Source organism: Alexandromys fortis, unplaced genomic scaffold, assembly GCF_014885135.2.
Source record: "Alexandromys fortis isolate MF-2015 unplaced genomic scaffold, M_Fortis_MF-2015_v1.1 scaffold_306, whole genome shotgun sequence".
Taxonomy (NCBI): Eukaryota; Metazoa; Chordata; class Mammalia; order Rodentia; family Cricetidae; genus Alexandromys; species Alexandromys fortis.
In genome coordinates this window covers 183,340-207,145 of record NW_026068196.1, presented here as the reverse complement: position 1 = coordinate 207,145, position 23,806 = coordinate 183,340, and the positions used below count along the sequence as shown (strand labels likewise).

Sequence of the window (23,806 nt, the reverse complement as noted above, 5' to 3'; positions counted from 1 at the left end):
TATGTTTAGTGGAAAGACAGGAGAGAGAAGTCAGAAATAATAGCTAATGATGCAGGAGTTTTTGTTTTAATTACTGAGATTTTATTATTTTATTTATCATCGTGTGTGTGTGTGTGTGTGTGTGTGTGTGTGTGTGTGTGTGTGTATGGGTGCCATGGTATGTATATGCAGGTCAGAGGACATCTTGTGGGAGCTGGTTTTCTCCCTTCTCCATGTGGGTTCTGAAGATTAATCTCAGACCATGAGGCTTGGTGACACTGTGCCATCTCACTGGATGTATGGAGGAAGATCCAGTCACGGGGTTTTCTTCAAGCAAGCCAGGTAACTTTAAAACTCTGTAAGGCAGAAATCAAGCAGAAGCTCAGGACTCCACCAAATGAAAGGGCAGGCAGTACATGCACTAGTGTAGTCATCGTGGTCTACTAGAAGGAGTCATGCAACTCATAGGGATAGGTGCTGGGAGATGTTTGCAGGGCAGTAACCGAAACACATCTGACTCAGCCAGGTATAATGCCTTGTGCTTTGAATTCCAGCACTCTGGAGGCAGAGACAGGGGGATCTCTGTAAGTTTAAAACCAGCCTGATCTACATAGCAAGCCCAGGCCAGCTAGGGCTACCCGTTTCATATGCATATATGAATGCCTTGTCCACCATGAAGAACTGTACCCCTAAACTGTGAACCAAAGGAAACACTTCCTCCCTTTAAAAGAATACATCTTGGGGCTGGAGAGATGGCTCAGTGAATAAGAATGCTTACTATTTTTGCAAAGAACCCTAGTTTGCTTCCTGATACCCACACTGGGCAGCTCACAAATGCCATTAATTCCAGCTCCAAGTGATCTATCACCCTCTTCTGGCCTCCACAACCACTTGTACTCCTGTGTACACACACACACACACACACACACACACACACACACATACATACACACAATTTAAAATTAAGAGTAAATCTTTTTTAGAACGCATCAGCTTTGAGACTGGTGATCTACTTTGTAATATGGTGAGCTGTACACCCTAGAGGGTGAGGGACCTACCCTGGGTGGAGGTTGCCAACACAGAGACATCAGACGCAGGGACAGATAACTGTCATGTCAATGGGATCCTCACCTGCTTCTCAAAACGGTTCTTTCGTCTCCACCACTGTCAAGTCATCAGCTGTGTCCTTGCGCCTTACAGAGTTCTTTGAGGTTGGCAGGTTCTTTAAAAGGGGGAGTCTGTCCTTGTACATCCTCCAAAACCTCCCTAAACCCAAAAGTACAAGTTCCAAGGAAGTAAACAAGAGACAGGCCCCACTAATCCCAAACATGGTGTTGAGGAGGATGGTCTTCTCAGAGGGGTGCGACTGGAAACAAGTTGTGCTGCCGATACAAGGATCCTCACGACATTGAAAAGTGCTGGGCATCTTGAAGCCATACAGATGGTATTGAAGTCCCAGGGCTGCTCCCTCAAGGACCAGTCGGGCCCCAAGCTGTGCCACATAGGCCCAAAGAAGCTTGAGGCTTCCAGTCCCTGAGACATCTTTACTGCGGTCCCCCTTGCAAATCCGGGACTCTTGTTCCTTGTTCCCTTTTTCTGGTTCCTCCCAGTATCCAATCACATGATACATAGTGAAACCCACATAAACTACACTGGGTACAGCCATCAAGATGACTTGGAAGGCCCAGAAACGCAGCGGAGAAAGGGGGCGGAAGACATCATAACAAATGGTCTTGCAGTCTGGTTGCCCTAAATGGCACATGAATTCGCTCTCATCATCACCGAAGACCCCAGGTCCACTGGAAACCAGAAGCAGGAGGCGGAATCCCATCAGCACCGGAAGCAGGAAGCGCCCCACGGGGGTGGAATGCTGGCTCTCCTTAGCCAACAGCTGCCTCAGGAACTTGCCACACATTCTGCCACTGAGCAGAGAACAATTATCAGAAGAGGTGTCCCACTCACTGCCCTTCAGGGGAGGCTTCAGATGTCTTGTTCACCTGCTAATCCAAGGGTTTGCAAAGCAAGCTTTTTTGCTCCTCTCCAAAATTAATAAAACACCATATAGCCTACTTTGCATGCCCACAAAGCAATGCCTGAGGTAATTACCTTTATAAACATAAAAAGGTTAACTAGCTCACAGTTGTGAAGGTTTGGACTCCAAATGGCATAGCACATACTTGGTGAAGGTCACTCATTGAAAGAACATGGCATGTCTTGGATAGCAATGAGGAAGAAATACATTGAGCAAAAAGTTTCTATCCAAAAAGTGGGGGAAGATGAACAGAATTCCATGATTCCTTTCAAGAGTATATTTTCATGGATTTGGGGTGGGGGGGAGCAGTGACTCAATCAGTAAAGTACCACCCAAGTGTGAAAACCTAAGCTCTATCCTCAGAACCCATGTGAAAATGCTGAGTGTGGTGGTGTGGACTTGGAATCCCACTGCTGGGGAGGCAGGGACAGGAAGATCCGAGCCAGCTGGAGAGCCTCCAACCAGCAAGAGAGCTTGTCTCAAAAAGTAAGGTGGATGACTCCCAGAGAATCACACACACACACACACACACACACACACACACACACACAAGAAACATGTCTTCAGTGAGTTAAAGACCTCCCATTAGGCTCCGCATCTTATATTTATTTTTATATATGTATGGGTGTGTGTATGTGTGTGTGGGTGTGTGTCTATGCCAGGTGTGTGTGCATGCCTGTCCATGGATACCTGAAGAGGGCATCAGATCCCTTTCAGCTAGAGTTACAAGTGATTGTGAGTCACCAGACATGGACACTGGGAATCAAACTCAGGTCCTCTAGAAGAGCAACAAGCACTCTTAACCACACCATCTCTCTAGCCCCAGACAGCAGTTCTTTCAGGTCCACAGACCCTCTAATATCACAACCCTAAGGGCCAAGTCTTTTTGTATGGATAGACTTCTGTGAGCACACTCATCTAAACCAAGTTAATACCAAGTTTCTGGTTGCCCTTATTTACAAGGTAAAGAAATGTAAGTGAATAATAGGAATCTAGGTAGGTGTCTTAGTTCATTTCTAACTGGGAAAGAAAGGTTAAAGAAGAGGGAATTTACTCTAACTCACAATGTAGCTTACAAAATTACAAAAATTTACTCTAGCTCATCAAAGCAGGGGCATAAAGGTGGCAGAAACTTAAACACTGCTCACATCATATCCACACTCAAGAGCAAAGTGAAATGAAGGCATGCAGGCTTAGTGATCAGCTTGCCTTCTCTACACTTACATAGCCCAGAACCCAAACCCAGGCAATGATGCCACCTACTTTAAGGTTGGGTCTTCCCGAACCAATTCCCAATTCAGCCAATAAAGACAAACTGCTTCACACACACACACAATCCGATCAGCAATCCCTCATTGAGACTCCCTTCCTAGTTGGTATCAAGTTTACAGTTAAACGTATCACTACAGGGGCTAGAAAGATAGCTCAATGGTTAAGAGTACTTTCTGCTCTTGCAGAGGACCTTGGATCAGTTCCCAGCACCCACAATGGTGACTCTCGACCATCTGCAACTACAGTTCCAGCAGATCCAATGCCCTTTTCTGTACTCCATGGTGGCACACATGTGGTGCACATACATACATGCATGCAAAATTCACTCACACACATAAAATAAAATAAATAATTTTTTAATTTAAACCTACCACAACATATATCGACTAGGGAGCTAGAAAGAAATGGGATGAAATAACCAGAGTCAATGTCAGCATTTACTCTAGTCTAATGTTCTTTATACCTTACAATCTCGGAAACAACAATTTGCCATAATTAAATGCCATAGGGTTTGGGGGCAGAGCATAGAAGTTAAAATGTCTAATCTCTGTTCTTTAAATGATTATCTCCCTCATGATGAGGGGTAACTATTATTGAGGATAAATTTCAGAAATATCTCAGTTCTCTGGCCATAATACCAAGCTTGCCATATTTATCTCTTCCTTAATAGAAACCTTCTTCGGTGCCCAAAAGTTGCTTCCAGCCACTGCCATATCAGACCATCTTCCCATTCTCATTCCCTAATGATCATGTTCTGTGATCTAACTGTTGGTGTCCTCCCCAAAGTCAGATGCTGAAATGTGGTGGGGAGTTAACTGTGTGGCTCAGTGGTAGAGCACCTGCCTAGAATCCCCCAGTGTGTTATTGGAGGTACCTGCTTATCATTCAAGAGGCCCTAGATTCGACCTAAAAAAAAAAAAAAAAAACAAAAAGAAGAAAAGCCTTTAAGTCGTAAATGGGGTTATAAAAGATATTTTAGGGAGCCCTTCAACCCCTTCCATCAGTTGATGACTCAGTGACATCACCATCCATAAGGAAAAGGTCTACACCCGACCTGCTAGTGCCTGCCTCTTGGACTTCTTAGCCTCCAGAACTGGGAAAAAATAAGTTCTGTGGATTATAAATTACTCCTTCAAAAATATTCACAACAGTTTTATTATACTAAGATATTGTGCAAACTTCTTATTCCAGAAAGCTCTATAAATAATTCTTTATCTTTTTTCCCTTTTATGAGAATTTTATAGATGAGTACTGTATTTACATCATTTTCCCAGAATCCTTCCTACTTTACCCATATCCCTCAACTCCCTCTCAAAGTCATGGCCTCTTATTCTTTAATTGCTATTATTTCATACATGTGTGTCTATGCATCTACATATAGACACACACAAACTGTTGAGTCCCATATGTGTGTATGTTTAGAGATGGCCACCTGGGGTTAGATAACCTATAAGGTGCTTGCCCATGGAGAACACTAATTCCTCCTTTTTGGAAGCCATCAATTGCCTGTAACTCTATCTAGGAATGTGGCCGCATGAGATTTCCCCCTTCCTCAGCGGCACATAATCCGGTATTATCATTTTTCAGGTCTTGTTTAGCTTGTTGAGCTTTCTTGGGCTCATTCATTAGAAGTCCTGGTCCTCTGACTCTTCTCATCTTTCTGCCCCTGTCTTGTGAAGGGTTTCCTGAGCCATAGGTGTAAGGCTGTACTGTAGATGCATCAACTGGAGCTGGGCCCCCTGCAATCAGTGGCTCTCTGCAATATGACCAGCTGTATCTTTCCATCTGCTGCCAACAGAAGTTTCTTTATTGACAGGTGAGAGCTACGCTTACTTGTGGGTATTGGGATAAGTATTTAGAATGGAGTCAGAGTGAGGGGAACCCATGGTTGCCACTTCCCTAATCCAGTGTGACTATCCACAACTGTCTCTATTGTGTGCACACGTATACGTGCCCTCCCACACCTAGGGGAGGGGCACACATACCGTAGCATGCCTGGGGAAATCAGAGGACAAGGCTGTGGAGTCAGTTCGTTCCTCCCACCTTCCCGTGGCTTCAACGGATCAGACTCAGGTGGCTAAGCTTGTGTAACGAGTGCCTCTACCAGTAGGCCACCTCGCCATCGTTCCTTTCTCTGCCTTAGTCTTCCTTCCTTCTTCTATCCTCAAGAGAGGTGGTCCTACACCTGTCGAATACCACCATCCTTTCCGGAGCTAGCACTTCAGGCCTCTCCTTTCCCACTACTGCCAACATTTGATCCCCAGATTACGGTCCCTGTACTTCAAAACCCACTCCCTAATTTTGAAATAGCACAGTAGGTAAGATGCCCCTCATAAAAGCATTTGGGTCTCAGTTTGAATAGCCAGCACTCACATAAAAGCCAGGCGTAGCAGCACTCTTCAGTAACCTAGGGCTGCTGAGGGGCAGGGCAGGAGGAAGCGAGGAGAAACAAGCAAATCCCTGAAGTCCATTGGCCAGCCAGCCCAGCCAATCATTAGTGAGCTCCAAGTTTAGAAAGCACCTCTGTCTCAAAAAGTACAGTGAAGACCAATTCGTGAAGACCCTAAAGTTAACATCTGACCTCCATGCACATGGACACACAGCCATGTGAAGAGTCACAAGCACCAGATACACACAAAAGGAGGGAGGGAGGGAGAAAGGGAGGGAGGGAAGGAGGGAGAGAGGGAGGGAGGAAGGAAGGAAGGGAGGGAGGGAGGGAGGGAGGGAGGGAGGGAGGGAGGGAGGGAGGGAGGGAGGGAGGAAGGAAGGGAGAGAAGGCAGAAAGAGGCCTTTGGCACAAGAAGCGGGATCAGTAGGAAAGCGAGGAAGCAATAGAATGTACAAGGCAGGGACTCAAGAAAAAGCATGATATACATGTATGAAAATGTCATGAGGAAATCAGTAATCATGTACTAATGTAAGCTAATAAAACATTTCTAAAATCCATGCTGATTCTAAAGAAAATAAATTGAGGCATTATATAAGCATCCTTGGAAAAATAAAATTTAAAAGATAGAATTAATAAAGTAACAAAATGACACAAATATAGAATAAATTTGGGGTGTTTTTTTTTCCTTTTGAAAGTCAGGACAATAATAATAAAATGTCCGCTACGGTTTAAATATTCTGAATTCAAAAAACCTAAAAATCTCAAATGCTACAAAATCTGAAATATTTTTACTTTCATGTGTGTGCGGTGTATGTGTGTGTATGTGTGTGTGTGTGTGTGTGTGAGAGAGAGAGAGAGAGAGAGAGAGAGAGAGAGAGAGAGAGAGAGAGAGAGAGAGGAGGGTGGGATGTGCCTCAGCTACAGCGTGAACGCAGAGGTAGACAACCCCGTGTCAATCCTTACCTTCAGCGTTGCTTGAGGCAGAGTCTCTTGTTTGTCACTGTGAACGCCAGGCTACGTAGCCTATGAGATTCCAGGGATTCTCGCCCACTACAGTACTGCAGAGGTTATAGACATGCACTACCACGCCCCAGTTTTCATGTGAGTTTTGGGGATTCTAACTCGGGTCCTCATGTTTTCATAGCAAGCACTTAACTCATGAAGCCTTCTTCCCAGCGCAAGAAACGGAACTGTTTTGAGTGCAAACACAATAACACAAGTAGCAAATTCTCTCCTGATTTCCTGTGATCAACCCCTAGTTCACTGAAACAATAGGAAAATGGATGGACCAGAAAGTCATCATATTAAACGAAGTAGCCAAGGCCCAGAAAGACATATACTGCACGTTTCTCTCCTAGGCAGGTCCCAGATCTTAAGTTTTACATATGTATACCTATGCGGATATGGGTCATGAAACTAGAATGGGGACTATGCTTAGGGACCAGGAACATCAAATTCGAGGGGAAAGAGATCTTAGGACAGTGAGAAAGGAAAGGGGAACAGAATAGATCTGACATATGGAAGCAGAATGGGGGCTGATGAGGGGGACAAAGCCTAGCAGAGGGGTCAAGGGGGAAACTGAGGGAAGAAACAACAATAAATCAAGGTACACATGGACATGCCATAATGAAACACATTGCTTTGTATGCTGAGCTTCCGAACATAAATAGAGCTAAGGATGTAGCTGAGTTGGTAGAATGTTTGCCTCCCATGCTCAAGGCCCTGGGTTTTATCCACAGCACAGCATAAACCAGGTATGGTGCACGCCCATAATTCTAGCACTGGGGAGATGGAGGCAAAAATTCAAAATCATCCTCAATTTTATGCTGAGTTTAGGATTAGTCTGGACTAAACGAGACTATGCCTCAACAAACAAACAAATAAAGCGTAAGTGAAGTAACAATAGAAGACTAAAAATTAAACAAGGAAAGAAAAACCCAGAATTTGAGCAGATTTTCTAGTACCTAAAGAGATTATTTAAAACCCCATTTAAATGAGAATTTTTCAAAGCGTCTCACCTACTTTTGGTGGTGGTAGAGGGGCTGGGGTGGAGAGGGATGTCAGGATTCCACCAGTAACTGGATACATTCCAGAAAGTTAAGAAGCCACAGAGGAAAAGAACCCGTGAGTAGGGAGAAACCAGGCAGTGCAAGCCTAAACTGATTGTTCCCACCTCCCTTCACCTGGCCTGGGATGCAATGTAGATGCTTCTCTTCAAAGTGTGGCCTCCAAAACCGGTATGAGCGGAGATGCAGAATCTTTGGGGCAATATCCCTGACTTCTAGATCTTATGTGAATTCAAAGCTATCTCTAAGAAATCCTGAATGCATCCTCTCACAGACCTCTCCAGAACCCAGAATAACCTCAGATCTGCCCATGGACTTACCAGTACTTGCCTGGCAGCCCCAAGCAGAAGCGTCAACCACAGAGGAAAGTAGCCAGAAGGGATCCTCACGCTGGAGCCTTCAGGGTCCAGGCTCTTGGGATGGCCCTGCCTTCTGCAGCTGCCCACTCTTTCGCCTTCTCTTTTTCATTCCTGGCAGGCTCCCTGCCGCATAAAAGAATTCCAATTAAAGGACCCAGCCCTCCAGGCATGAACTCTGGAGAATGAGTCTGGTGTCAATGGTACAGGACGTATCCTCTAAGTGAATGGGGATGGGAACTTTTGAGGTCATCTGAACGGAGAGTGGTTTATTATGTACATTATATTGGTTAATTGTCTTGGGACGTTTGAGCTCACTGAGAAGCTGCCTGTGGAAGTGGAACTGTCCTCTCCCATTTCAGACCCAAGTGTGTTTGTCTTGTGTCCTCCAAGGCCCTTTGTCTAGAGAAGGACTGCCTCCCAGACTCTGTGACAGGGAGGGAAGGGAACAACAAACAGCTACAATAAGAGCATTGTAGCCTTGCAAACAGCTAGAGGGAAAACGAACGGTTGAAAAGCACAGCAGAAGGCACCCTTGGGTACCCCATGATACAAAACTACCTAGAATGGGAGGAGAGCTGGAAGTTCAGATAAGGGGAGCTCAGCCATTGAGAGAGAGCTAAGAAGAGAACTCCAGCTGCCTGCCTCGACATCCCCAGTCAGTGTCTGCTGGATCCTGTGAACACCCAATCTGATGATGCTACTTCTAGCTATTCTTTGCTCTTTATTTTTTTCTTTTTCTTTTATTTTTTCTTTTTGAGACTGTATTTTAATTGTAACTTCTCTTCCTTCTCGTCTCCCTCCAAACCCTCCCACATACCATTTTATATCTCCTTCAAATTCATGGCCTTTTTATTTCATCAACTGTTATTGCATGCGTGTATGTTTTTATGTGTACATATATATTGCTAAATATAACCCCTGGAGTCCATATAACATTACTAAGGTGTTTGATTTTTATGGCTGACTATTTGGTACTGGACAACCATTGGGAACGCTCTTCCCTGGGAATGGCCTCCTCTCCCAGCTTTACCCAGCTACCTGTAGTTCTTCGTGTAGGGTTGTTCTTTTCCTTAGAAGCTTCACTAGAGGGAACACCCTGCTCTGCCCAGAATGCTGTCTGTGGGAAACCCCAGTTGACTGTGTCTCCCCAGTCATTTCCTGGTGTATGTTTGTAAGCCCCAAATTTGATGATGCTCATCTCGGTCCACCTATCACTTTCTATTTTACTTTGGTTTTCTGTATGCTTAACAAACTCACTCATTCAGAACTGAAAGTGCATCCAAAGTACCCAGAGAACAAGCTTACTCGTGTAAGAATGTGCCTGTGTGTTGGAAGGAATACACACCAGGTAATGCAAGCCTGGTCAAAAGTCTATGCCTGGGGAGGTCATAGGCCCTAGTAGGAAACCTATTACTGATATTTTGCTAACCAGACATGTTCTCAATCTGCGTAATAACTATTTATGCTCACTACATGAATCTTCACAAGGTTCTCTGCATAGATCTTACAGCTTTCAGCTTCATATTTTTATGGGACTTCTGGGTGAGCTAATGGGTCTCGAATTCTTGTGCCTGTCTTGGGGCTCTTTTCCTTCTGTTGGGTTGCCTTGTCCAGCCTCCGTGAGGTGATTTTTGCTTCATCTTATTATATTTTATTTTGTCATTTTGGTTGTCATTTCTTAGAAACCTTTTTTAGTGATACAGAAAGAGAGTGGATCCTGAAGGGAGGGAAGGTGAAGAGGAATTGGGAGGAAATGCAGGGAGGAGAAACTATAAACAGAATACGTTGTACGAGAAAAGAATCTATTTTCTTGTTTGTTTGTTTGGTTGGTTGGTTGATTGCTTGATTGGTTTTTTGTTTTGTTTTGATTTGGGTATTTTGGTTTTTTTCTTTTGGGGGGGTGGATTTCAGGAAAGAGTTCTCTGTGTAGCTTGGCTATCCTGAAACTTGTTTTGTAGTCCAGGCTGGCCTCAAACTCACAGAGGTCTGCCTGCCTCTGCCTCCCAAGTGCGGGGATTAAAGGCATGCGCCACCACTACCTGGCAAGACTCTATTTTCAATAAAAGGAAAAATATTTGCCTTTTTTTTCTATATATATATATATACTCTACTACCTAGAATAGTGCTACCCTAGGTCAGAGAAGCTTCTTTTTTCTGTGAAAGACGGTTACACAGAGACTCATTACTATTCAAACTGCCCAGAGTGCTCAACCCTACACAGGACATCTATATTGTCTCCTCCAAAACCCAAGGAACTCCTCAGAAGAGGGAAAGAGAGACTGTGGCAGTCCGAGAATGGAGAGGAACACTATGGAATGCTGTCTTCCAGATGTGACGCTGCAATCATGAACTCACGGTTACCTGTGCAAGACTTGTACACAGACGAGAGAGAGAGAGAGAGAGAGAGAGAGAGAGAGAGAGAGAGAGAGAGAGAGAGAAAGGAATGTACCAAAGGGACTAATTAGGAAGAAGGCATAAGTGGGAGATGAGGATAGGCAAGTGAGTACAATGTATGCATTATGTGATTGTCCAAAAATTTAAAAGGCTCTGTGAGCTCGAGACCAGCCTGGTCTACAAGAGCTAGTTCCAGGACAGGCTCCAAAGCCACAGAGAAACCCTGTCTCAAAAAAACGAAAAAAAAAATTTAAAAGGGAGACTGGAGACAATGTTCAGGGTTGGTTAAGAGCACTGGTTGCTCTTACAGCAAACCCAGGTTCAGTTCCCAGGACCCACATGGCAGCTCACAACCATCTATAAGACTCCAGTTCCAGGGGATTCAATGCCCTTTTAAGACCTCCCTCAGACACTAGACATGCATATGGTGCACATACATACATACATACATACATACATACATACATACATACATACAGGCAAAAGACATATAAATAATAAAAAAGACACATAAAATAAAGCCAAAAAAATTAAAGAGTGTTTATGTCTCCATGAGTACCCATGTATGTGCATTCATGTGTGTGTGTGTGTGTGTGTGTATGATTTGCTTCATGTCCTCAGGTAGTCTTTGTCCCAGAATTCATGGTGACTTTTCAATGTCCTTTTGGCTGGGAGAATAGAGCAACTCTTAAAGAACCATGGGAATGTACTGCATGTCCCCTCGGCAGCTCAGAAAGTTGAACCCCTCTCCCGCAGCCCAAGTGAGAGCTTAGACACCTGCTTCATACCCCTTCCTTCCTGCATCACTTCAGCCAGGATCCCCTCCAGAGATGCAGCTAAGAAAGGGGAAGAACAAAATTGGGCATGCAGAGAGGCTTAATCCTGAACTTCTTTCATAGGAAGGAAAGTAAACATTTATTCCATTTAAATTCCTGGTTGGCTATCAGCAGTCTACAGCGGTTCTTAGCCAACCTTCCCAGACAAATTACAAATATTGGGAGGTACGTATGTACATGTTCATGGGTGTATAGATGCATGTGTGTGCACATGTTTATGTTTGCATGCAGAGGTCAACCTCAGCTTTCATTCCTCAGGGGTTATCCACCTTGTGTGGTGAGACAGGCTCTCTTGCTGGCCTGTAAACTCACCACGTAGGCCTGACTGGCCAACAAGCCCTAAAGATCTGCCCATCTCTGTCACCTCAGTACTGAGATTACAAACACACACCATGCCCTGGTTTTTTAAATATTTATTTTAGTTGGGTGTGGTGGCACACACCTTTAATCCCAGCCTTCAGGAGGCAGAGGCAGGTAGATCTCTAAATTCAAGGTCAGCCCGATCTATAGAGCTAGTACCAGGACAGCCAGGGCTACACAAAGAAAACTGTCTTGAAAAACCATAAAAATAAAATAAAATATGTTTTTTAATTTTTTTTAAATAAATCCCTATATTATTTATAGCAACACATCTATACTCTAAATTTTTTTTAAGATTTATTTATTTATTATGTATACAATATTCTGCCTCCATGTATGCCCACATGCCAGAGGAGGGCGCCAGATCTCATTACAGATGGTTGTAAGCCACCATGTGGTTGCTGGGAATTGAACTCAGGACCTCTGGAAGAGCAGACAGTGCTCTAAACCACTGAGCCATCTCTCCAGCCCCCTGTTTTTTAATTTTTAAGATGTATTTTTAATTGAAAAACTTCATACACTATATCCTGATCACACATTTTCCCTCTCACAACTCCTCCCAAATCATTCCTACCTCCCCACCCACCCAACTCCATGCCTTTCTCTCTCTCTCTCTCTCTCTCTCTCTCTCTCTCTCTCTCTCTCTCTTGAAAAAAAAACAAAAACAAAAATTAAGAAACATAATAATAATAATAAAACATGTAAACCAAAATACACAAGCAAAAGATCAAGGAGACAAAAAAGGGCCCAAACAAAACAATATGACTACAAAAATACCATTGAGCTCATTCTAAGTTGGCCAACTTCTTCTGTGTATGGAGTCTGCCCTGAACCGTGGTTAATATGCTCTGTGAGACTTCATGGGAGAAAACTAATTTTTCCTTTGCTAGTGAGTATCAGTTGCAGATAGCGTCTTAGTTAGGGGTGGGAGCCCTTGTTTACTTCCCCCTCCCATGGCTGGGACCCCATCAGGCTAGAACCAGTGCAGGCTCCACACCCAGGGTTCTTTGGTTTTGGTTTTGTTTCTGTTTCTGTTTTTGTTTTTGTTTTTGTTTTGCATGAGTTCTGGAGCTCAAACCTGGTACTCATGCTCACAAGGCAAGCATTCCATGGATGCAGCCACCTTCCCAGAACCCTCTTTTTTTTTGTTTATTTGTTTGCTTGCTTGTTTGTTTTCATGTAGTTTAAGCTGGCTTCACACTCCATCTAGCCAAAGAATTGTTCCTCCTGCCTCCACCTCCCAAGTACTGGGATTCCAGACCTGTGTCATCGTGCCTGGATCACAAATACTTTTGAATCACAAATATTCTCCTAAATATAGTGAAACTATTTTGTAACATACATGCAAAATAAGTAAATATATAGTCAATTTTTAATGCAAATTAGTCTAGTCCTTTGATGAACTCGAGAAATAGCTACCAATCATTAACTTTAATTACACTCATCTTTACTGAGGCAGCCATTCAGAGAAAGACGCCCTTAGAAACAATGTGATGGCACTCCATTCTCTCTCAGGCACATGCATACGTGTGGACATGTATGAATGGGCACCTGTGTGCGAGCTCGGCACTGACGCTTCATGGTATTCCTACCTCCTATCACTCACTCTTTTCTTTGAATGTCCACAGACGGAGAAGGGTAAATTCTACTCTGAATTCCGTATTCCTATTTCATTTCTCCAGCTCCTGTGGGGGTTTTTTCTATAACGAATAATGTTAGTGAATCTAGTGTAGACCTAAGTCTTGATGACTGTAAGTTTGCACAACATTGTGGATGGAGAGGACTGACCATTGGAAGTTGTTCCCTGACCCCACACACACATGCGCTCACATACATACACACACAAAAAATGAATGAATGAATGAATGAATGAATGAATGGATGGATGAATGAATGAGAAGAAAGCTTAAGCCAAGTGTGTTCTTTCTCATGATCCCAGAATTTGGGAAGTAGAGGCAGGAGAAGATCAAAAACAGAAGATGGGTGAGAAGGAGAGGGGAGAGGAGGGGAGAGGAGAGGAGAGGAGGGGAGGAAGGAAGGGCAAAGAAAGTGCAAGGAAGGGAGGGAAAAAAGAAGGGAGGAGATTAGAGAAGCAATACCTTTGTCAGCAGTCACAAATATTACCTCATTTGACCCTCATTCCAAGCTTAGGAAGTGGATTTTAATGCCACTCTCGGGTTATAGGAAACTAAGATGTGAAGGGGTTAAAAATGACCTGAATAGGTCACTGAAACAGTGAATAGAAGAGGTAAAATAGAAACAAGTCAAGGACCATACTTTCCCCGTGGTTTACTGAACCACTTCTTCAGAAGAGTCCACGGAGTCAAGTGCACTGCAGCTCTGCTCGTGGTAAGCAAGCATTTGGAAACTGAGAACTGTGACCCCACCATTTGGGGTCACACAGACAGCCCAGCCAGAGAGTTAAAATGTCTGCACTGGGGGTGGAAAGTGGGGTGATGCCCAGGGCCCAGGCAATAAGAACGTTTTTCAGTGATGCATGAATTTCTCCTGATTCCTCAATGGCTCTATTTATAAATGCCCACAGCCCCGGCCAGTGTGGGTTTCAGGAGAGGAGGCTACACTTGGCACTGAGGGCTGGAGGGAGCGATGTTCCGCCTATTTGTTTCTAAGCTGCTGTCGAGACATTAAAACGCCAAGACAAGCATCTCTTTCAGAGTAACTTTCTTTGGCTTAGTGCCAGGAAGCTCTCACGGCACTGCTTTATGCCACCAACAATGTCCTCGCTGTCCCTCCTCTTCCCACCAGATGAGACCAGCCTCCTCCCACAGCCAGATGTTCGTGATGTGTGCCAAGACCCTGGGTAGCCGGGTACTCGGGGAGCAGGCTCACCCATGGGTAAGGAGTGCAAAGAAGCCCAACAGTCTAGAATACCGGTTTTCAGCCTGTGGGTTGCAACCCCTTTAGGATCGAATGACCCTTTCACAGGGGTCGCCTAAGACTATCAACAGCACAGATATTTACACACACACATACACACGTAAACAGGACTGGAGAGATGGCTCAGAGGGTAAGAGTGTTCATTGTGGGAGCATAAGGATTTGAGTCTGAAATCCCCAGCACTCATATGGGAAAAAAAAAAGTGTGGTTAATGCATTCTTGTAGCCTCAACACTGTCTGGGGGTGGGCAGGGAGTAATGATTTAGGCTTGCTGGCTGCCGACCTGGCTTCAGGTTCAGTAAGAAACCCTGCCTTGGAGAAACGTGGCAGTGAGTGGTAAGGCAGGGCATTCAACAGCCTCTTCTGGCCTCTGCACAGGCCTGAGCACCTACACACATGTGCACTTACACAATCTACACACACACACTCCTGCCTTTACTTCCCCAACATGCACAAACACACCCATGGTGTGGGGGGAGATGGTACCCAGAGCCGAGTACTCTACCAACTGAGCTATATCCCCGCTCCAGCGATTTTATACATGTTTAAGGGGGGAGCTATAATTTTTTTAAAGGTTTATTATATATTGTATGTATGTATGTGTTCTGCCTGCATGACAGAGGAGGGCACCAGATCTCATTTTAGATGGTCATGAGCCACCATGTGGTTGCTGGGAATTGAACTCAGGACCTCTGGAAGAGCAACCAATGCTCTTAACCTCTGAGCCATCTCCCTGCCCCGAGAGATATAATTTTTTAAAGCCTGCCAGGCTGCAAACTGCACTGCAGCAACCAAAGTTGGGGAGAACTGGGATAGAAAGCAGGGAAGGAACGCCAGGCAGTTTCTTCCTCACCCCAGCTCCAACCAAATCCCTTGGAGACTAAAGGGTGGGTTTAAGGGTGGATGCCAAGGGGATAATAAAGGATGGTTCCTCTAGCAAAGCCACACCAGAGGTCCAAGAGGAATCCAGGGTGCAGGCTCTCCTCTTCCCACACTGAGCAGAGCCTTGCATGGAACTTGGGATCCCAGGACCAAAAGCCTCTATGACACGGTTTTTGGACAGACAGCCTGCCAACGGGGATCCAGCAAAGCCTGGTGGTGCAGGCCTGAAACCCAGCAGCTCAGCAAGCCGAGGTAGCGGGAGCGGCGCAAGCAGAAGACTAGCCTGAACTGCATGAGCTTCAAAATAAAAGGGAGAAGAGGAAGAGAAGGAAAAGAGGAGAAAATAAGGTGGTGGGGAAGAGGAGGAGGGGAGAAGATGAAGAAAGGGAGGAGAGAAGAGGGAGGGGAAGGGAGAGAAGGGAAGGAGGGTGATCAAGAGGACAAAGGGGAAGAGAAGGAAGGAGGAGGAGAAAAAAGAGATTAGGGATATATCAGTTTTAGATGGCACTTGACTAACTCGTACAAGCCCCCAGGTTCCCTCTGAATGGCCGGGCTTGGAAGATTCTGCAATCATCTAAGGTTATTCCCTAAAATGTCAAATCAGGAATCATAAATCCAGGCAAAAGTACATACCTGCACCACCCCCACACCCCACGGAGGACTTTGCCTCCTGATGAGTGCATCCTGAGAACATCGGTTGCGGTAAAATTACACCACACTGTTCAGGATATGGCGCCACCAAGCGACCATTTGGAGAAGTTACAGTGAATTTTTTATTTTTTTTTTAATTTATTTTTTCATCTTTTCCTAGCGGTTTTTTTTAATATTTATTTATTATGTATACAATATTCTGTCTGTGTGTATGCCTGCAGGCCAGCAGAGGGCACCAGACTCCATTACAGATGGTTGTGAGCCATCATGTGGTTGCTGGGAAATGAACTCAGGACCTTTGAAAGAGCAGGCAATGCTCTTAACCTCTGAGCCATCTCTCCAGCCCCCTTCCTAGAGGTTATAGCAAGCCCACAACCAAGGCCAGATTGTCTTTGACTATACCCAAAACTGCACCCTTACTAATATACCGCTCCATCACAGATGAGTTGGCTGACTCAAGTCAAAGGTCCTTTCAGCCGCAAAGAACACCAATACCTGCAAAAGGTGAGCAATGAGGGGGAGAGAGGCATAGGATTGTCCCCTAGTGTGGGTGCTCCTCAGGGTCCAGAATTACAGGCCTGCTGCTGTTTTCAGAACACCTGCAAAAGACAGGAGCGCTGCGAAAAAGAGCCCTATGGACTGAGGCACCAACTGAAGCGTGTGTATCTTTCTTGGCCAAAGTTCCCTTAGGCCCCTAAAATTCTAATGTCTCTCTGTAGCCAGATGAGCACTGGAAAGATTTATGTTGCGGTCTAGAAATATCGGTCTTGGTGAAATCACGTGTTTGCAAATAACAGTAAGGGCACCTGTTTGTTTTTGCAAAGGGGGTTGGCATTTTGTCCCATGAAAACACTCCACTGGCCGGCAGGTGGTGGCGTTCGCCTTTAATCTCAGCACTTGGGAGGCAGAGGCAGACGGATCTCTGTGAGTTCAAGACCAGCCTGGTCTACAAGAGCTAGTTCCAGGACAGGCCCAAAGCTACAGAGAAACCCTGTCTCGAAAAACTGGGGGGGGGGGGGGAGAAAGAGAGAGAGAGAGAGAGAGAGAGAGAGAGAGAGAGAGAGAGAGAGAGAGAAAGGAAAAGAAAAGAAAAGAAAAGAAAAGAAAAGAAAAGAAAAGAAAAGAAAAGACAAGACTCCATTCTCTGAAAAATGGCCTGGACAAAGAACAGACAACGGGAGGGGAGTAGTGAATGCTTACACATGTGTGTGCAGGTGTGCTCACCCATATAGGCATTTGTGGAAGCCTGAGGTAAACTTAGAAGGTCTCCCTCAATCACCGCTCCACCTTATTGCCTCTTTTGCTTTAGGCAATGGGATCTGACTGTGGAGCCCTGGTCAGCCCATCACTTGCTGTGTAGAACAGGCTGGCCTCAAACTCACAGAGATCCACCTGCCTCTACCTCCCAGTGCCAGGCTTAAAAGTGTGTGCCACCAAGCCTGGCTCCTTGTTTGTTTCTAAGCCAAAGTCTGCCACCGAGCCTGGCACTGGCCAGCTAACATGCCTGCCAACAAAGCCTCCAACACCCCTGCCTGCACATTCCTGTGGTAATCCTGGGTCTGCCCCCTAGTGCTGGATTACAGATGTGCACAAATTTTATATGGGTGCCTCTCTCCAGCTTCAGCTTCTGCATTTTTGAGATGCCAAGCAAGGACACACAGGGAGCATAAGACAAACGGGGAACTGCCTCTCCTCACACATCCGCTTTTGAGCAGGGTGGACCGTCGTCTAAATGAGTGGAGGTGGGGATGGCAAGTCGATTGTTCCCATCGATTGAAGCGGGGTTACATCAGAATGTTACCAAAACTGATCTTTGATGACTCTTCCCGATGGTTCACAGTGAAGTTCTGTAGGAGACACACTGGCCTCCACCAGCCTCCAACTCTACCCACGTATCTGGTGTGGCAGAGGCTTCTGAGCTGACCTTTATAGATGAGATCGCAGTGTGACCCCCGAAGACCAGGATGAAGTGTGCTCTTTTCTGACCCTGGAGAGCTGTGGGTGGCCCATTAGGTGATGAAGCCAGAGTCTAGGCAGTGTGGTTTGTTCTGCCTCTGAAGTGCCTTAAGCCAAAGCTGCAGGTGGGAAAGGTGGCTTCTCCCAGCTTAGCTGCAGAGGGGGCGGGTCTGTGGGCACAGAGAGATGCATAAAAGCATAAACCGTCATCTGGGGAGACAGCTGTCTCTACAGCGCTTGCTGTGTAGATATTAGGACCCAAATTCAAGCAAGCAGCACATATCTGTAATCCCAGAAATGGGGAGGCAGAGACAGGAGGATACCCGGGACTTACTGGCCAACCAGTCAAGACAAACACGTGAGGTTCCGATTTGGTGGGAGGTCCTGTCTCAATATAAAGTGGGGAACAACTGAGGCAGACACAAGACATCAACCTCTAGCCCCCACACATATGTTTAAACACTTGCACAACACACATACACACACACACAGCATGCAGTCCCAGCAGCCCACATGGTAACCCAGACACTCTCCTCAAACAAACAAACGGCCCTGCAGACAAGCTAGTGAAAGCAAACATTAAAGGAACAACGCTTGCAACACCCATAAAGGTCAATAGCAAAGGGAAAAGGCAGGTTTCACAGCACTTGTGTCCACTGGTGGGAGGGAACAGTATTCTCATCTTCAGCTCCAGCCCAGGATTCCAGAAGAAACCCTGACTCGTGCTTAAAGGATGCCTAGAGTATACAGCATCAAAGTTTGCTTTATGTGGGACAGGGCACAGATAAGGCAAAAGAAAATTCCTCAAGGGCAAAGAAGAGATGGTTTTGGTTTCTTATTTACACAGAGTCCTTAGTTCTCCCTTTTCTCTAAGAATGAGGAAAGTGTTGTCCCTGAAATAACCCTAGGGACTGGGGAAGATGGATATGTACATGGGTAAGGTGCTCGCTGCACAAGTGCAGGGTCCTGAGTTCGGATCCCTAGAATCCACAGAAAGTCAAATGCAGTAGTTCACATCTGTAATCCCAGTGCTTCCTGATGCTTTTACTTACAGAGAGATGGGAGTCAGACAGGAGACGCCTCAAGGCTATTGCACAGGCCAGCTAGCCTGGTGTATATACTGGTGTACAGAGAGACACTAGCTCAAACAAGATAGAACCAATACTCAGTGCTGTCCTCTGATAGCTACATGCAGGTAGTGGCATGCTCACACACACACACACACACAAGCATGTGCACACCACCCACTCACACACAGAGAGAAGGGAGAGAGGAGGAAGGTTTTTTAATATTTGGATTAAAAGAACAAGGTTGAGAACACTGAGGCAGATAAGAAGGCTTAAGACTGAGTAAGAGTTAGCCACACTAACTAGAAAAGGGAAGAACTGGGCTCTAGAAAAAAATAAAAGTCTATTTGGCAGGGTCCAGAAGGCATCCCCAAACCCCTCCTGAGTAACACATAAGCAAGGCATGCTTGCCCTTTCCCCTAGTACACCTGGTGATTTTTTTGTATAGTCATACCTTATACATATTCTTTTTTATTTTTATGTTTGTTTTTGTTTGTCTTTTGAGCAGCCCTGGCTGTCCTGGAATTCACTCTGTAGACCAAGCTGTCCTTAAACCAGAGATCTACTTGTCCCTGCCTCCTGAGTGTCGAGATTAAAGGTGTGCACTACCACCACCTGGCCCTTATGCATATTGTTGTGTCTAATGTACCTAGTTGTAACAAACTGAATCGTAGGTAAGGACAATCTCTAACAAATCATCCACTTATGGGCAGGTGAGAGGGTTCCATTGGAAAGATGCCTGCTGCCAAGCCCGGTGACCGGAATTCAGTCCTCCCAAACAGTGGCAGGAGAGAACTGACTCCCACAAGGTGTCCTCTGATCTCCACGTGTGTGCTGCGTACACACAGCCACACACAGAAACAAACACAGAAAGGGTCCTCACCCTATTCCAGAAGGAGACCACCTCGAGGAAGGAGAGATGGAGTGAGACTCCTAATTCCAGATACTGAGAGCAGCCATAGCCACCAACTTGACCAGGGACCCTTCACTCTGGTGGTGTGCTCTGATTTAGCTTACTTGCCTGTCTGCTAAAGATAACCATTGAAGGGTCAGGAAGATAGTTCAGGGGGGGGGGGAAGGAAACCGCACTGCCACACCTAAGGGACAACCTGGAAGGAGAGAAACAACTACAAGCTGTCTTCTGTGTGGCACACACACATATATATGCACACATATATGCACACACAACACACACATATACACACACAGACAGACACATGCACACACAAACACACACACATATATATGCATGCATGCACACTCGCATACACACACATATGCATGCACACACACAGCCCTGATGAATCGTATTACTGAAAGGACAAATTAATGAAAGCGCCGAATACAATTAGTGTGATCCGGACTCTAAATTCTCACAAACGCAATAAAGCATAGGGTTTTGGTCTCATTTGAGGTCTTGAAAACTGAGTTAGGGAGTAAAGGGGCCTGCTGACAATCCTGGTGACCCGAGTTCAGTCCCTGAGAAGCACGTGACTGAAGGGAGGACTGAGTCCTGAAAGCTATTCTGACCCCACAGGTATGCTGTAGCGCAGACATGCACACACATGCACATATATGTAAGCGCCTGTGCTACAGGACAGACAGTTAGCGAGTCGGGCAAGGGGCTGGAGATTAAAGAACACAAGAGACGTGTGTCATTTGTGAAGAGAGAATGCAGAATGCCGTTTATTCAAACTTAGAGAAAACGTTATATACCTAACTGCTGCACAGTGGAAATTCCCCAGGCAGGTGGGACATTACCAGGCTCAAGATGGGAAAAAAAAAAAAAAAAAAAAAAACCTCCCATATAGCTAACCACCAGGGTGGGCAGAGGAGCACAGGAACAAACAAGATGTTTTGCCAGAAACTGCTAGCTATCCTCAATATGAACCCTGGGAGGAGGGGTAGGCCTGTGGGCCATTACACATATATACTATACAAATAAAAGTAATTAAATTTATTTTTTAAATGTATTTCAACTGGGTATGGCAGTATATGCCTTTAATCCCAGCACTAAGGACACAGAGGTAGAAAGATACCTGGGAAATTGAGGCCACTCTGGTCTACACAGAGAGTACTGGTACAGCCAGGGCTACATAGTGAGAAGCTCTCTCTAAAAGAAAAAATTCAGGCCAGCCAGATGGCTCAGCAGGGAGAGACATTGTTACTAGCCTGCGGACCTGAGTTTAATATCCAGGGCCTTCCACACGGTGGAAGAAGAGAACTGACTCCTGCAGGTTTCTTCTGACTCTGGAATGTGTACACACACACACACAGATGATGATGATGACGGTGATGAAAAAGACAGACAGACAGAGATAGACAGACAGACAGACAGACAGACAGACAGAAAAAGAGAGAAATAAATGGATGGAAGGATGATGGATGGATGATAGATATTGATAGATATGGATGGATAGATGGAATAGATAGATAGATAGATAGATAGATAGATAGATAGATAGATAGATAGATGATAGATGGATGGATAGATGGACGGACAGACAGACAGACGTGATATTGGTTACTTTTCTTATCACCATGACAATCTTACCTTTCAAACAACTTGAGGAAGGAAAGGTTTATCGTGGCTCCGAGCTCAAGGGCACACTCTATTGTGGAAGGAAGGCATGGTGGCAGGAGCATGAGGCAGTTAGTTACACTGCATCCACAGCTGGGGGCAGAGACAGCTCACTTTCTCCTTTTTCATTTAGTCAGAGGCCCCAGCCCATGGGATAGTACCATTCACACCCACAGTGGGGGCTTCCACAGTCCAATTATCCCAGTCTAAAAAACCCCTTATAGAGATGCCAGAGGCTTGTCTCCATGATGGTTCTAGGCATTGCCAAACTGACAGTCACATAAACCACCACATCGTCCAAAGAATTCAATGAATCCCCAGTGCTGGAAGCAATAAACCTGCTACCAAGAGAAAATGTGAATAAAGCCTCTAGTTTGACTGCTTCACAGTGGCGATACATTATTAGTTACCTGCTAGTTTGCTGTGGATGACCACCAGACTGAAGCCACCAGAGGATGGCTCCGCCCTGTCCTCCAGTGGGAAGTCACTTTCCTCTGTGTCCCACAGTCTTCCTGCCATCTAGGGTAAAGTAGCCTACTGTTACCTTCCATGTTCTTTAATGAAATGGCTAACCTCTGCCAACATGACCGGATTATTAGAGCCACCTGGAAGACACGCAGCTTAGTGACTCTGGGTGTTTTTCCAGAGGGGTTGCCACAAGACCCAACCTGAACGTGGGTGGCACTACACCTCGGGCTGTGGACTTAGACTGAATTAGAAAGAAGAAAGTGACCTGTGATTCCCTGTGATTCCCTGTGATTCGCCCCTGTGATTCTTGACCTTGGGGGCAACTTGACCAGCAGCCTCACACACAGCTGGAGACGCTCGTCACACCAGAGTGAGCCTTCCCTCCTTAATTTGCTTTTGTCTGGTATTTGTCAGCAGCTTGTGAAGCAGCTCATAAAGTAATGGCAGGGTTAGCCATTCCTGGAGAAAGGATCTATAAAGGACTGATGATTTTTATATATATATATATTCTATATATTTAATATATATTATATATATCCTACCCGGGCACTTGTCTTTAGATTTACAGGACCCAGAGCGCCTGGCTTCCTACAGATAACAGTCGACGGTGCAAACCAGACACGGGAGTGCATGCCTGTGATCCCAGCATTTAGGAGGGAGGTGGATCAGAAAGACGTTCAAGGGCAGTCAGAGCTGCATAAGGACACCTAGTCTCAGAAAAGAAAGGTAGGAAGGAAGGAGGAAGGGAGGGACAGAGGAAGGGGCTGGGTTTCCTGAGCCCCCACCCACTCTGTGAACAGTTTTTCTCTCTATGTGCTTGCTGTATGTATGTTTCCTCACCCCTAATAAAAGACTTTCTCTACTGACTTTAAAAAGAAGGAAGGGAGGGAGGGAGGGAGGGAGGGAGGAAGGGAGGGAGGGAAGGAGGGGAAGAGAAGGAAGAAATCAAACCACCCCAAGTTCCCAACTATTCTAGATTCCATAACCACCATGATGTCCTCCTGTGTAAATGCCCCCCCACGAGTCCCTTTAAAAAGCCTTGCACCTGCAGCTCTTTTGGGGGTGCTCTTTTTGAGGGGGTCCTTGCCACCAGCAGCCTCCACCGTCAATGGTTTTCTACCCTTCAAAGCAAAGCTAGTGGGAGACTACACCGTTCAATCACATGACTTAAAAATTAGTGGCCTTTAAAGTCAGCTAAGGGGCTGGGCTGTAGTTCAGTTGGCAGAGTGCTCGCCTGGCATGCTTGAAGCCCCAGGTTCCTTCCCTGGCACCACATCCGCCGTGCCGAGTGCAGTGGCTCATGCCTGTCATTCCAGGCCTTGGGACATAGATGCATTAGAATCATTATCGGCTACCTAGGAAGCTGGAGGCCAGCTGGGGGTATGTGAGATCCTGTCTTATAACACCCAAATCCCCCCGCTGACACCAGCATACTGTAAGAGTAACACACTCTCTACCACCCTCCACCCCACTGCTGTTCTTTCACCTGAGGAACACACAGGGTCTCAGTCCTGAGACTGGCTTTCTCAGCTCTCAGCAGCTTCTGTGCCTGAAGCCTGTGACCACACCTCTGCCCAGCGGTTTCTGCATGTTTCCAACAGGAACTCCTCTCATGG

General features: G+C 45.6%; 1 protein-coding gene across 5 annotated transcripts; it reads right to left on the bottom strand.

The window, feature by feature from the left end:
• Positions 1-139: 139 nt before the first annotated feature.
• On the bottom strand, positions 140-23,766 carry Gjc3 (gap junction protein gamma 3). Of its 5 annotated transcripts, XM_050129732.1 has the most exons (5): positions 18,043-18,244; positions 8,059-8,220; positions 7,691-7,750; positions 1,111-1,901; positions 140-335 (listed from the first exon to the last, which is right to left on the bottom strand). In XM_050129732.1, the coding sequence occupies exon 4, from the start codon at positions 1,892-1,894 to the stop codon at positions 1,118-1,120; it is 777 nt and encodes a 258-aa protein (XP_049985689.1). In that variant the 5' UTR covers positions 1,895-1,901; positions 7,691-7,750; positions 8,059-8,220; positions 18,043-18,244; the 3' UTR covers positions 140-335; positions 1,111-1,117. The 5 variants fall into 5 exon arrangements, with proteins under 5 accessions (XP_049985689.1, XP_049985687.1, XP_049985686.1 ...); XM_050129730.1 differs by lacking the exons at positions 7,691-7,750; positions 18,043-18,244 and adding an exon at positions 23,690-23,766; XM_050129729.1 differs by lacking the exons at positions 7,691-7,750; positions 18,043-18,244 and adding an exon at positions 23,677-23,763.
• Positions 23,767-23,806: the final 40 nt, after the last annotated feature.

What these genes read in the sequence shown, in the direction of transcription:
- Gjc3 (XM_050129730.1), bottom strand. Translation starts at nt 1,894, where the DNA reads ATGTGTGGCAAGTTCCTGAGGCAGCTGTTGGCTAAGGAGAGCCAGCAT.